Here is an 11180-nt window from a genome sequence, read left to right on the forward strand (position 1 = left end):
GTGTGTGTGTGTGTAGTGAGTGCAGAATGTCTTAAGTCTGTGAGGGGGTGCATGTGTGGGAGTGTGTGTGTCTATAAGGGTGTCTGTGCTCATCTGTGTGTACCTGTCCGTGTGTATGAGAGAGTGTGTGTGTGTGTGTAGAAATATCTGTGTGTGTGTGTGTAGTGCAATGGTGATCACCTGTAATGTGACATGAATCCAAGGTCCCGTTTGAGGCCCTCCCTATGGGTACCGAACTTAGCTATCAGCCTCTGCTCAGCCACTTTCCTCTGCTGCTTGTCCCGAAATCTACCTTGGATGATGGTCACCCGAAGGTCCGAGGCTGAATGTCCTGAACCACTGAAGTGTTCCCCAACTGGGAGGGAACCCTCCTGTCTGTTGATTGTTGTGTGGGAAGGAGTTATTTGCAGTGCAGGGTGTGGGTGATAGACATTGTTGTTACTGAGCGTCAGTGATGGAGAGAGTGAATGCTTAAAGTGGTGGGGGTGGAGGGGGATGGGGGACCGAGCAAGGGGGTTGCTTTTACCAGGATGGCTTCAAACATCTTGAATGCAATTGGAGCTTCCCCCATCGAGGCAGTTGAGGGGGGGGGGGGGGGTGGGGTGGAATTCCATCACATTCCTGACTCGTAGCTGGTGGATGGGCTTTACAGAGTCAGGAAGTGAGTTATTCACCACAATATTCCCAGCCCCGACCCGCTCTGGTAACCACTGAGTTTATGTGGTGCATCTAGTTGAGTTTCTGGTCAATGGTAACCCCCCAGGATGTTGGTAGTGGGGGCTTCAGTGATGGTAACATCATTGAATGTCAAGAGGCAGTGGTTAGATTTTCTTCTATTGGAGATGGTCATTGCCTAGCATTTGTATGGCACAAATGTTAATTGTTCCCAATCAATTCAAGCCTATGTTTTGTCCTGGTCTTGCTGCACTTGTTGTTTCAATATCTGAGGAGTTGGGAAAAGCACAGAACATTACAAAATCATCAGTGAGCACCCCCACTACAACTTTCCTCTGGATTCTCATTGGCTCCAATTTTGCCAGAGCTCAGTGGTTTATACTGAGTTAATTGTGGGTGTCACTGGCTGAGTCAGCATTTATTGCCCATTTCTAATTGCCCAGAGGATAGTTAAGAGTTAACTATATTGCTGTGGGGGTGGAGTAACATCACTGAAGTTCAGCTGTGTTGTCTATGTTTTTTTGAAGGTAATGAGTGGTTCTGGTGGAACTCAAACTGAGTGTCAATGTGCAGGTTATTACTGCATTAGTGTAACGTTATAGCATTGTCCAACTTTGCTGATGATTAAGAGTCTCAGAGAATTGTTATCAGAAAGAGGCCATTCAGTCTATCTTGCCTGTACTGGCTCATCAAATGAGTAAGATGACTTTGGGCCAATCTCCTGCCTTTACCCCAATACCCTTGCACATTGTTTCTATTTAAATAATAATCCAATGCCCTCTCAAGAGAACACAGTGGCTCAGTGGTTAGCACTGCTGCCTCACAAAGTGGCAGGGACTTGGGTTTGATTCCACCTTTGGACTGTGAGGAGTTTGCATGTTCTCTCCATGTCTGTATGGGCTTCCTCCACGTGCTCTAGTTCCCTCCCACAGTCCAAAGATGTACAGGTTAGGTGGATTGGTCATGTTAAATTGTCCATAGTGCTCGGGGATGTGTCGGCTAGGTGGGTTATCCATGGTAAATGCAGGATTACAGAGATAGGGTAGGGGGTGGGACAGAGTGGGATGGTCTTTGGAATGTTGGTGAAGACTTGATGGGCCGAATGGCTGCTCCCACACAGTAGGGATTCTATGATTCAAATGTTTTGAATAAACCTGCCTTAATGTGAGGAGTTTTGTGTGTAAGGCAGATGGATTGAAAGTGTTGATTAATGCATGAAGATGTGAAATCGTTGTGATCACAAAGATATGGATTAGGAAGGGGCAGGACTGGCAGCTCAATATTCCAAGTTATGGAATCTTTGGGTGAAAGAAGGATGAATGTTTAAGAGAGATGTATCACAACATTAATGAAAGAGTCAATTATTGCAATAAGGAAGGATTATATCTTAGAAACCTCCTCAATTGAGGTTGTATGAGTAAAACTTAGAAACAGAAAAGGTGGTGACCTCTTTGCTGGGGTGTACTTCAGTCCCTAAACAGTCAGGAAGAAATAGACTTACAGATATGTCAGCAAACCTCACGGAAATGTAAACGAAATAGGGAGACAATAGTGGGCGATTACAACTTCTCCCAGTATTACCTGGTATGGACAAAGTGTGCAAGGCTTTGAGTGCGGAATTCTCAAAATGTGGGAGCTTTTTAATTCAGCATGTAGAAAGTCCTACAAGTGAAAGGTTGCTGTTGGAAGTAATCTAAGGGAACAAGACCAGGCAAGTGGTAAATGAGGCAGAGGGGGAATATTTCGGTGAACGTGACTATAATTTAGTAAAATTTAAGTTATATGGACAAAGACGGAGATGAAATGGAAATAAAAGTTCTGAATTGGGAGAAGGCCAATTTTAATAGGATAAGACAGGATCTGGCCCAAGTAATAACTAAGTTGCAGGAAACTGCACATCAGAGTATGACTATGAGAGGGAAAATGCACCATCTGAAAACGTCCTGCCCCATGTGTCTGTAATGGTGAATAGATTAATTTCTGTCTTTGTGCCACCACGTCACCCATCATATTGTTGGACATTTTGTGAATTCAGGTAAAGAGCTTTTTTCCTTTCTTTAAGCACTGTTACCTGAATGGAGTTTACTTACTGATGTACTGATTAATGGTAAACTCCTTGTCCAGTCACTGCTTATCATTAAGCCAAATCGCTATTAGATTAGATTACAGTGTGGAAACAGGCCCTTCGGCCCAACAAGTCCACACCGCCCCGCGAAGCGCAACCCAGACCCATACCCCTACATTTATCCCTTACCTAACACTACGGGCAATTTAGCATGGCCAATTCACCTGACCTGCACATCTTTGGACTGTGGGAGGAAACCGGAGCACCCGGAGGAAACCCACGCAGACACAGGGAGAACGTGCAAACTCCACACAGTCAGTCGCCTGAGGCGGGAATTGAACCCGGGTCTCAGGCGCTGTGAGGCAGCAGTGCTAACCACTGTGCCACCGTGCCGCCCTTATTGAACAATATAGGTTGCCGCTATATTGTTCAATTGTCTCAATGTTTCTCCTTGGATTCCTCAATCTCCTTCCATCTGAAGATTTCCATCTTGTTGTAGTGCTGATGAAAGGATGGAGCAAGATGGATTGAGTGGTTTGCAGATGATAAAGATTGGTAGAATGGTTAATAGCAAACAAGATGGTTGTAGGTTACAGGAAGATACGGTTGGGTTGTTCAGATGGGCAGACCAATGGCAGATGGTATTTAACCCCATTAAGGGCAATGTGATGCACTTTGGAAGAACAAACAAAATGAGGGAATATTTAATGAATGGGCAGGTCATTGGGTAGCTTAGAGGAAGGGGGAGCAAGTGGTAATTATTTGCAGATCCCTGAAATCAGGAGAGCATGTTAAGAAGGTATATGGGAGACCTGCTTTTATCTGGCATAGAGTATAACAGCAAGGAGGTAATGTTGGAGTTGTACAGTGTATTGGTCAGGCCACATCTGGAGTACTGTGTGCCAGTCACCTCACTACAGAAAGGATGTGAAAGTACTCATGGGGGTACAGAGGAGATTCACCAGGATATTACCTGGGATGGAGAAATTGAGTTGGAAGGAGAGACTTGGATTATTTTCTTTACAGCAGAGAGAATAAGGGGGGACATGATTGAGATGGATAGGATTATGAGGAGTGTGGGCAAGGTGAATAGAGAGCAACTGTTCCCTTTGGTTGAGGGGGCAATTATGAGAAGGCATAGTTTTAGGGTAAGGGGCTGAAAATTCAGGGAGCATTTGGGAAAAATTATTTTTCATTCAGAGAATGGTGGGAATCTGGAATGTACTGCCTGGGAAGTTAGTGGAGGCTGGAAACCTTACAACTTTATAAAATATTTGGATGAGTACTTCAAATATCATAACATTCAAGGGTATGGGATAAGTGCAGGAAATTGGGATTAGCGCACCTTTAGTGATAGTTATGTCGGTGCAGACTCGATGGACCGAAGGGCCTTTTCTGTGCTGTATGAATCTATAAATTCATGAATCTAGACATCAACTTATGCTCGGCCAGTCGAGTATACCAGCAGTTTCTATTTTCATAGGAGATTCTTATCATAGACCCACCCAGACCCATTCCCCTACCCTATACATTTCCGCTGACTAATGCACCTAACCTACACATCCCTGAACACTATGGATAATTTAGCACATCTTTGGACTGTGGGAGGAAACCAGAGCACCCAGGGGGAACCCACTGAGACATGGGGAGAATGTGCAAACTCCATACAGACAGTCGCTCAAGGCCAGGGTTTCAAAGGGATGGGTTTCAAAGGATGGTATGTTGTTGATAGGATTGGTCAGCTTACTCACACAAGATCTGTTCCCAGAGTGAGAAAGTTCTTCACTGACTCAGTCACTCCAATGAAGCTGTAAGGACTCATGTATATCTCTAGATTCAATGACCATACTCTTCATCATTGGGTGAAGACCATCGTCCTTGTAAGGTGCTGGGAAACAATGGGAGCTTTTCCGACTGAGGTTGCTAATTTTTGCAAGTTGAGAGATGTGGGGCAATAGTGGGAAAGTGAAACCGTGATGTCAGGCAGTCAGGATTTAAACTGAAGTTGAAAAGAGGAAGTGCTGGAGAAACTCAACGGGTCTGACAGCAACTGCGGAGAGAGACAAACAGATGTGATATTGAGTCTGATATGACTCTTCAGTTCTCAAGATTTGAAACGTCAACTGTTAATCTCTTCACTGATGCTGCCGTGACCACTGAGTTTCTCAACATTTCCTCTTCTTATTCTACGTTTCCAGGATCCACAGTGTCTTGCATTGAATGGAGTGGCTAGCTGGCAGGCCGAGTGATACCTTTGTGCATCGGGTGGTGGGAGGGCCTGTGCCATTTACTGCAGGCCTGCTGAGGCTGGCAGCAAGACGTGTGCCCCAGTGTGAAGCCTGTTGGCAATGCCCCACTATGTGAGCTGAGCGTGGCATGCAGGGCTGTCCCTACATCCCAGACCGTGACGGAGCAGTGAAAAAAGGCAGCAGTCAGAGCTTTGGGGTAAGTTGGGCACGGGGTGGGTCTGAGAGAGTCTTGGGGACATAGACCTTGATAACAGAAGCGACCAGGAGAGTGAGATTTCTTTTCTGAGAAGCAAGCTTTCGGAGTCTGGTTGGTACAGATAGAGTCAGAGTCATACAGCATGGAAACAGACCCTTCAGTCCAACACGGCCATACCTGCCAAGCTTCCCAAACTGAACAAGTCCTATTTGCCTGCATTTGGCCCATATCCCTTCAAACCTTTCCACTAGGTGTACCTGTCCAAACGTCTTTTAAATGTTGTCGCTATACCTGCATCCACCACTTCCTTTGGCAGTTCATTCCACACTCCTCTGCATGGAGATGTCGCCCCGTGGCCCCTTTTAGATCTTTCTCTCCTCACCTTGAAAACTTGTCCCCACAGTTTTGGACTCCCCAATCCAAGAGAAGATACCTTGGCTATTCACCTTATCCATTTTCCTCATGATTTTATAAACCTCTATAAAGTTACCCCTCAACCTCCTGGACTCTAGTGAAAAATGTCCCAGCATTTCCAGCCTCTCCTTTATAACTCAAACCCTCGAGTCCTGGAAACGCCTCAGTAGATGTTTTCCAAACCCCCTCCAGTTTAGTAGTATTGTTCCTGTATGTTCGGGGAATTTTTGTCCAGCCTGTTGGGTTGCCAAACAGCTGGCATCACTGGTTCAGGGATTTGGTTGAATGGTGAGGTACACTGACTCTCTTCTTTCCATATTGTGCCAGGTCGCCAACCTGCTGCGCTTGTTCCAGATCCCCCAGATCAGCTATGCCTCCACCAGCGCCAAACTGAGCGACAAGTCCCGCTACGATTACTTTGCGCGGACTGTGCCACCCGATTTCTACCAAGCGAAGGCCATGTCGGACATCCTTCGCTTTTTCAACTGGACGTACGTGTCCACTGTGGCGTCTGAGGGCGACTACGGCGAGACGGGCATCGAGGTGTTTGAGCAGGAGGCCCGTGCCAGGAACATCTGCATCGCCACCTCGGAGAAGGTGGGCCGCTCCATGGACCAGAAGAGCTACGACGGCGTCATCAAGGCCCTGGCGCAGAAGCCCAGCGCCCGCGTGGTGGTGCTCTTCACCAAGAGCGAAGACGCGCGGGAGCTGCTGACCGCCGCCCACCGGCTCAACTTCACCTTCACCTGGGTGGCCAGCGACGGCTGGGGCGCCCTGGAGAACGTGGTGCGGGGAAACGAGCAGGCGGCGCAGGGGGCCATCACCATCGAGCTGGCTGCCCACCCCATCGCCGAGTTCGCCGCGTACTTCGTCAACCTCCACCCGACCAACAACCACAGGAACGCCTGGTTCCGGGAGTTCTGGCAGCAGAGGTTCAACTGCAGCTTCCGCCAGCGGGAATGCACCAGCAACACGCTCAGGAAGGAGAACTACCAGCCAGAGTCCAAGATCATGTTCGTACTCAACGCCGTCTACGCCATGGCCCACGCCCTCCACAACATGCAGCAGGCACTCTGCCCGAACACCACCAAGCTCTGCGATAACATGAGGCCCCTGAATGGCAAGAGGTTTTACAAGGATTACATCATAAAGGTTCACTTTGATGGTAAATGCGCTCTTCCTTTGTACTTCGCTCCATTCCAGGGAAAGAAACGCTCACATCATAGCACGTGTCGCGACCTCAAAACCTGCCCAATGTGCGTGGCAGAACGTTGCAGCCAATTTGCCCGTAGCAAGGTCCCATGAGCAGCCCGGTGATAAATGATGAGCCAGTCCATGGTAGTGCTGTTCTCAGGATCGATATTGATCTGGACGGTCCCTCACCCTTCTTCAAGATAGTGTCCCAGGCGCTTCCACAACTCAGTTTTCCAAAAGGCAGCACATCCGTCAATGCAGCATTCTTTCAGTGCTCTGGCTGGGTGTCTTCAAGTCAAGCCTTGTTTGATTGTACCATTCCCTATCCTGGCCTGTTGATACTGTTTGACCAGAGCTTGAAACTGAGACTCGATCTCAGTTCCGGAGCACGGAACTGGTTCTCAGTGATGAAGGGCTTATGCCTGAAACATCGACTCTCCTGCTCCTCAGATGCTGCCTGACCTGCTGTGCTTTTCCAGTGCCACACTTTGCAACCGTGACTCACCAGGGCTGAGTGTGGGCTCTGGGACGGGCTCAATCACGAGTCAGAAAGAGACGGTTAAAATCTCAGTTATGAGAATACCAAAAAAGCCGGTACTTTGTTATGAGCTGTTATTATTACATTCTGATAAAGCATACAATGCTTAGAAGAAACAAATCTTAAAAAGATAAGCAGCAAGATTCCACGTATAAATTAAAATGCCATAACAAATCTTTATTATACAATCTTGAACAAAATGAACATATTCAACAATAACGAAATAATTCTATTTTGATCAGATAATTCAATGATTCTAAACAATATGCATCTAAATACGCAACAGAGACTCGAACATTCTACACTAACATGAGGCAAATGTGAGTTAGCAAACAAATTGTGAATGAACACAATACAGAGTGTAATTTAAATACAGATTCTACATTAAATGGCAAGTCAACAGACAAGACAGTTCCCATCCAGATGTTAGGGACACATTGGGTCATCACATCTCAATGGGTCATCACATTCTTCTTTTCAAAGGATTCCAAATCTTCATTTTTGAAGGCCTAAGTTAAGAATGCCCTCCAATCCTTTGCCGACGCAGAATGCCCAAGTGATTGCTTACAAATTGGTAGTTCAACCTCTGCTCCCGGGACAGAGATCCCCAGGATTCCTGAGAGGCTCACAAACAATAATTGCCAGCACGTTTCACTGACAGGCCCCTGAATTTTGCTAAATTCAAATCATAGGAGCATCAGAACAGGAGTAGGCCATTCAGTCCATCAGTCTTACCCCACCTTTCAAACAGATCAAGGCTGATCATCTACCTTGATGCCATTTTCCTGTAGTGGGCTGCATGGTGGCGCAGTGGTTAGCACTGCTGCCTCCCAGCGCCAGAGACCTGGATTCAATTCCCACCTCAGGTGACTCTCTGTGTGGAGTTTGCACATTCTCCCCATGTTTGCGTGGGTTTCCTCCAGGTACTCCAGTTTCCTCACACATTCCAAAAATGTGCAGGTTAGGTGAATTGGCCATGCTAAATTGCCCGTAGTGTTGGGTGTAGGGGAATGGATCTGGGTGGGTTGCGCTTTGGCTGGTTGGTGTGGACTTGTTGGGCCGAAGGGCCTGTTTCCACACTGTAAGTAATCTGTATTATTTCCACATCCCTTGATGTTATTATTCTCCAGAAATCTATTGACATTGGTCTTGAATGTGCTCAATGATTGAGCTTCCACAGCCTTTGAAGAGAGAGAATTCCAAAGATCTAGCACCCTCTGAGGAATGACATTCCTCCTCATTGTTATACTAAAGGGCTGCCCCTTATTCTGAGACTATGTTCCTTAGCTTTTGACTCACCAGCCGGGGGGAAACATCCCATCACCCATCACCCTATTTCAGTACAATAAACTCATTCTTTAAAACTCTAAAGAACACAGGCCGAGTCTCCTCAATCTGTCCTCATAGAACAATTAGCCTGGTCAACTTCCTCCGCACTCCCCCTGTGGCAAGCATATCCTTCCTTAGATAAGAAGACTAAAATTATACGCAATATATTACTTGAAGTCTCACCAAGGGTCTCTGAGATTGCAGCAAGAAATCTTTGCTTCTGTACTCAAGTCCCCTTGCAATGAAGGCCAGCATACCATTTGCCTTCCTTATTAATTGTTGCATCTGCATGCTAGCTTTTGGTAATTCATGAACATGGACACTTCAGGACTAATCAGACACTGACAGCTCCTAAGACCTTATTGTTTAACAAATGTCCTGCCTTTCAGTTTTTTTCTGCCAAAGTGGACAATTTCATCCTTATTTGCGTAGAATTCCAATAACCATGACATGTCCGTTCACGTAGCCATATTTGATTGAAGCCTTCCTGGATCTTCGTCATGACTTGTATTTCCAACTAGTTTAGTGGCATCAGCGAATTGGAAATATTGTAATTGGTCCCCACAGCTAAATCATTTAATGTAGATTGTGAACAGCACTAGCATGATCCTTGCGATGCCCTATTCATGACAGTCTGCTATCCTGAGAATGACTCGTTTATTCCTACTCTTTGCTTTCTATCTGTTAACCAATTCACGATACGTATATTATCTCCAATTCCATGCGCTCTAATTTTATTTACTGATCCCCTGTACATAATCTTGTCAAAAGCCTTCTGAAAATCCAAATACACCACATCCTCAAGTTCCCCTCCATCCATGTTGTAAGCAACATCCTTAAAAAGTCAAACAGATTTATAAAACATGATTTCCCTTTCATAACTTCATGTTAGCTTCATTCAATTTTGTTATAATTTTCTAAGTTTTCTAGTTATCATGTCCTGTAAAATAGATTATAACATTCCCTCACTTTAGACATCAATTAGACCTATCATTTTATATTCATCCCCTCTCTCTACTTAAATAGTTGGGTTACATTTGCTACCTTGTACTGTCCAAAATCCTATATAATTATGAAAGATAATCAACAATACATCCACTCACTCTACAGTCACGTCCTTCAACAATCTGAGATCCTTTGGTCGAGGGGATTTATCAATCCAATTTGTTTTTCAAGTACTATCTTTTTATTAATCACAATTTTTTTCAGTTCCTGAGTTACACCCATCTTTTCGTCTAGTATTTCTGAGATTTTCTGTGTCTTTTGGTGAAGACATAGGTCTACATTTAACCTCGTTAATCTTTTCCTTTGCACATACCCAAAGAAGCTTTTACAGTCCAGCTTTATGCTGCTCACTAGTTTGCATTCATATTCTCTTTCTTCTTTCTTTATCAGTATCCTAATCATCCTTTATTGAGTTCTAAATTATGTTCAATCCTCAGGCTTACTGTCTTTTTCTGACATCTTTAGAAACCTCTTACCTTGCCCAACCTTATCAATCAACTGCAGCTTGTGAGCTTCCTTCATCCCACTTTCAGCATTTGTGTTCCCAAGACTTTGTTTTAATACTATGCTTTTACAACACTATCGAGAGACCATTCCTGGGATTTCTCATGATCCCCGAGTGCCTGGTGGCCGCTAATTGGCGCATTCGGTGCTAGGCCTTACTTCTGCGTCAGCCCTGTTCCAGCTCCAAACTGTAACTAACTCCTTCCCCGGCAGGCATACAGATAAATTGAAACTTTCGAAAGGATCCCCTCCATCCCCAACTCCATGATGACATGGCTTGCTCTGATCAGTCCTTAACCTGATTTTTAGGTGAAGTTATTTTTTATTTGATCTGATGAAGAGACTTTTACAGCCTTTCAGGGACAACCGAATGCTTCAAACTAATTTAACTTTAACTCTCAAAATGATCTCTCTGGACAGTCATTACTGTAAGCAGTGTAGATGCAGGGTCTCAAGCCCAGAAAGTTCACCTCCTGTCTCTGATCGTTCCTTTCTGGTCGTTACCCTCAAACGTGACCCCAACCTTTTAAGTGCACTAGGCTTCAGGGAAGCTTGCAGTTCTCCCATTTTCTACTGTCAATCTTTAAATCCAAAAGCTAACCATGATGCGTTAAGCACACAAACCATGAATTAAACTTTGATGGCAGTGACCCTTCAAGCAGCTCACTTGGTAAGTTCACTGCCCACTGTGGAACTGACCCACATAGATCACAAACAATTGTCCAGTTTTGATCCCAGCTCTGTGTTGAGGAAGCTAAAAGTAACAGGTCCATCACAATGTGCCTGAGAACACTGGGGCTCGTGAGAAGGCAGGTTCAGCAGCTGTTTGGTTCATTAAAGCAAATGGTGAATAGAACGGGAGCCTCATATTTATTCACATCAACGGTTTAATTTAGACACACACTCTCTCTCTCACACACACACACACACACACAGACATACACATACACACACTCACACACACACTCTCTCACACACACACACACACACACACACACACTGACACACACA

General features: G+C 45.3%; 1 protein-coding gene across 1 annotated transcript in view; it reads left to right on the forward strand.

Annotated features, from left to right (window-relative positions):
• The window catches only part of LOC122559134 (metabotropic glutamate receptor 3-like), a 43919-nt gene that overhangs the window by 21993 nt on the left and 10746 nt on the right, over positions 1–11180 (forward strand). The window contains exon 3 of the mRNA XM_043708473.1: positions 5927–6764. Within this exon, the coding sequence (XP_043564408.1) occupies positions 5927–6764 (838 nt within the window). The remainder of the gene's footprint in view (positions 1–5926; positions 6765–11180) is intronic.

Source organism: Chiloscyllium plagiosum, chromosome 18 (genome assembly GCF_004010195.1).
Source record: "Chiloscyllium plagiosum isolate BGI_BamShark_2017 chromosome 18, ASM401019v2, whole genome shotgun sequence".
In the NCBI taxonomy this organism is placed as follows: Eukaryota; Metazoa; Chordata; class Chondrichthyes; order Orectolobiformes; family Hemiscylliidae; genus Chiloscyllium; species Chiloscyllium plagiosum.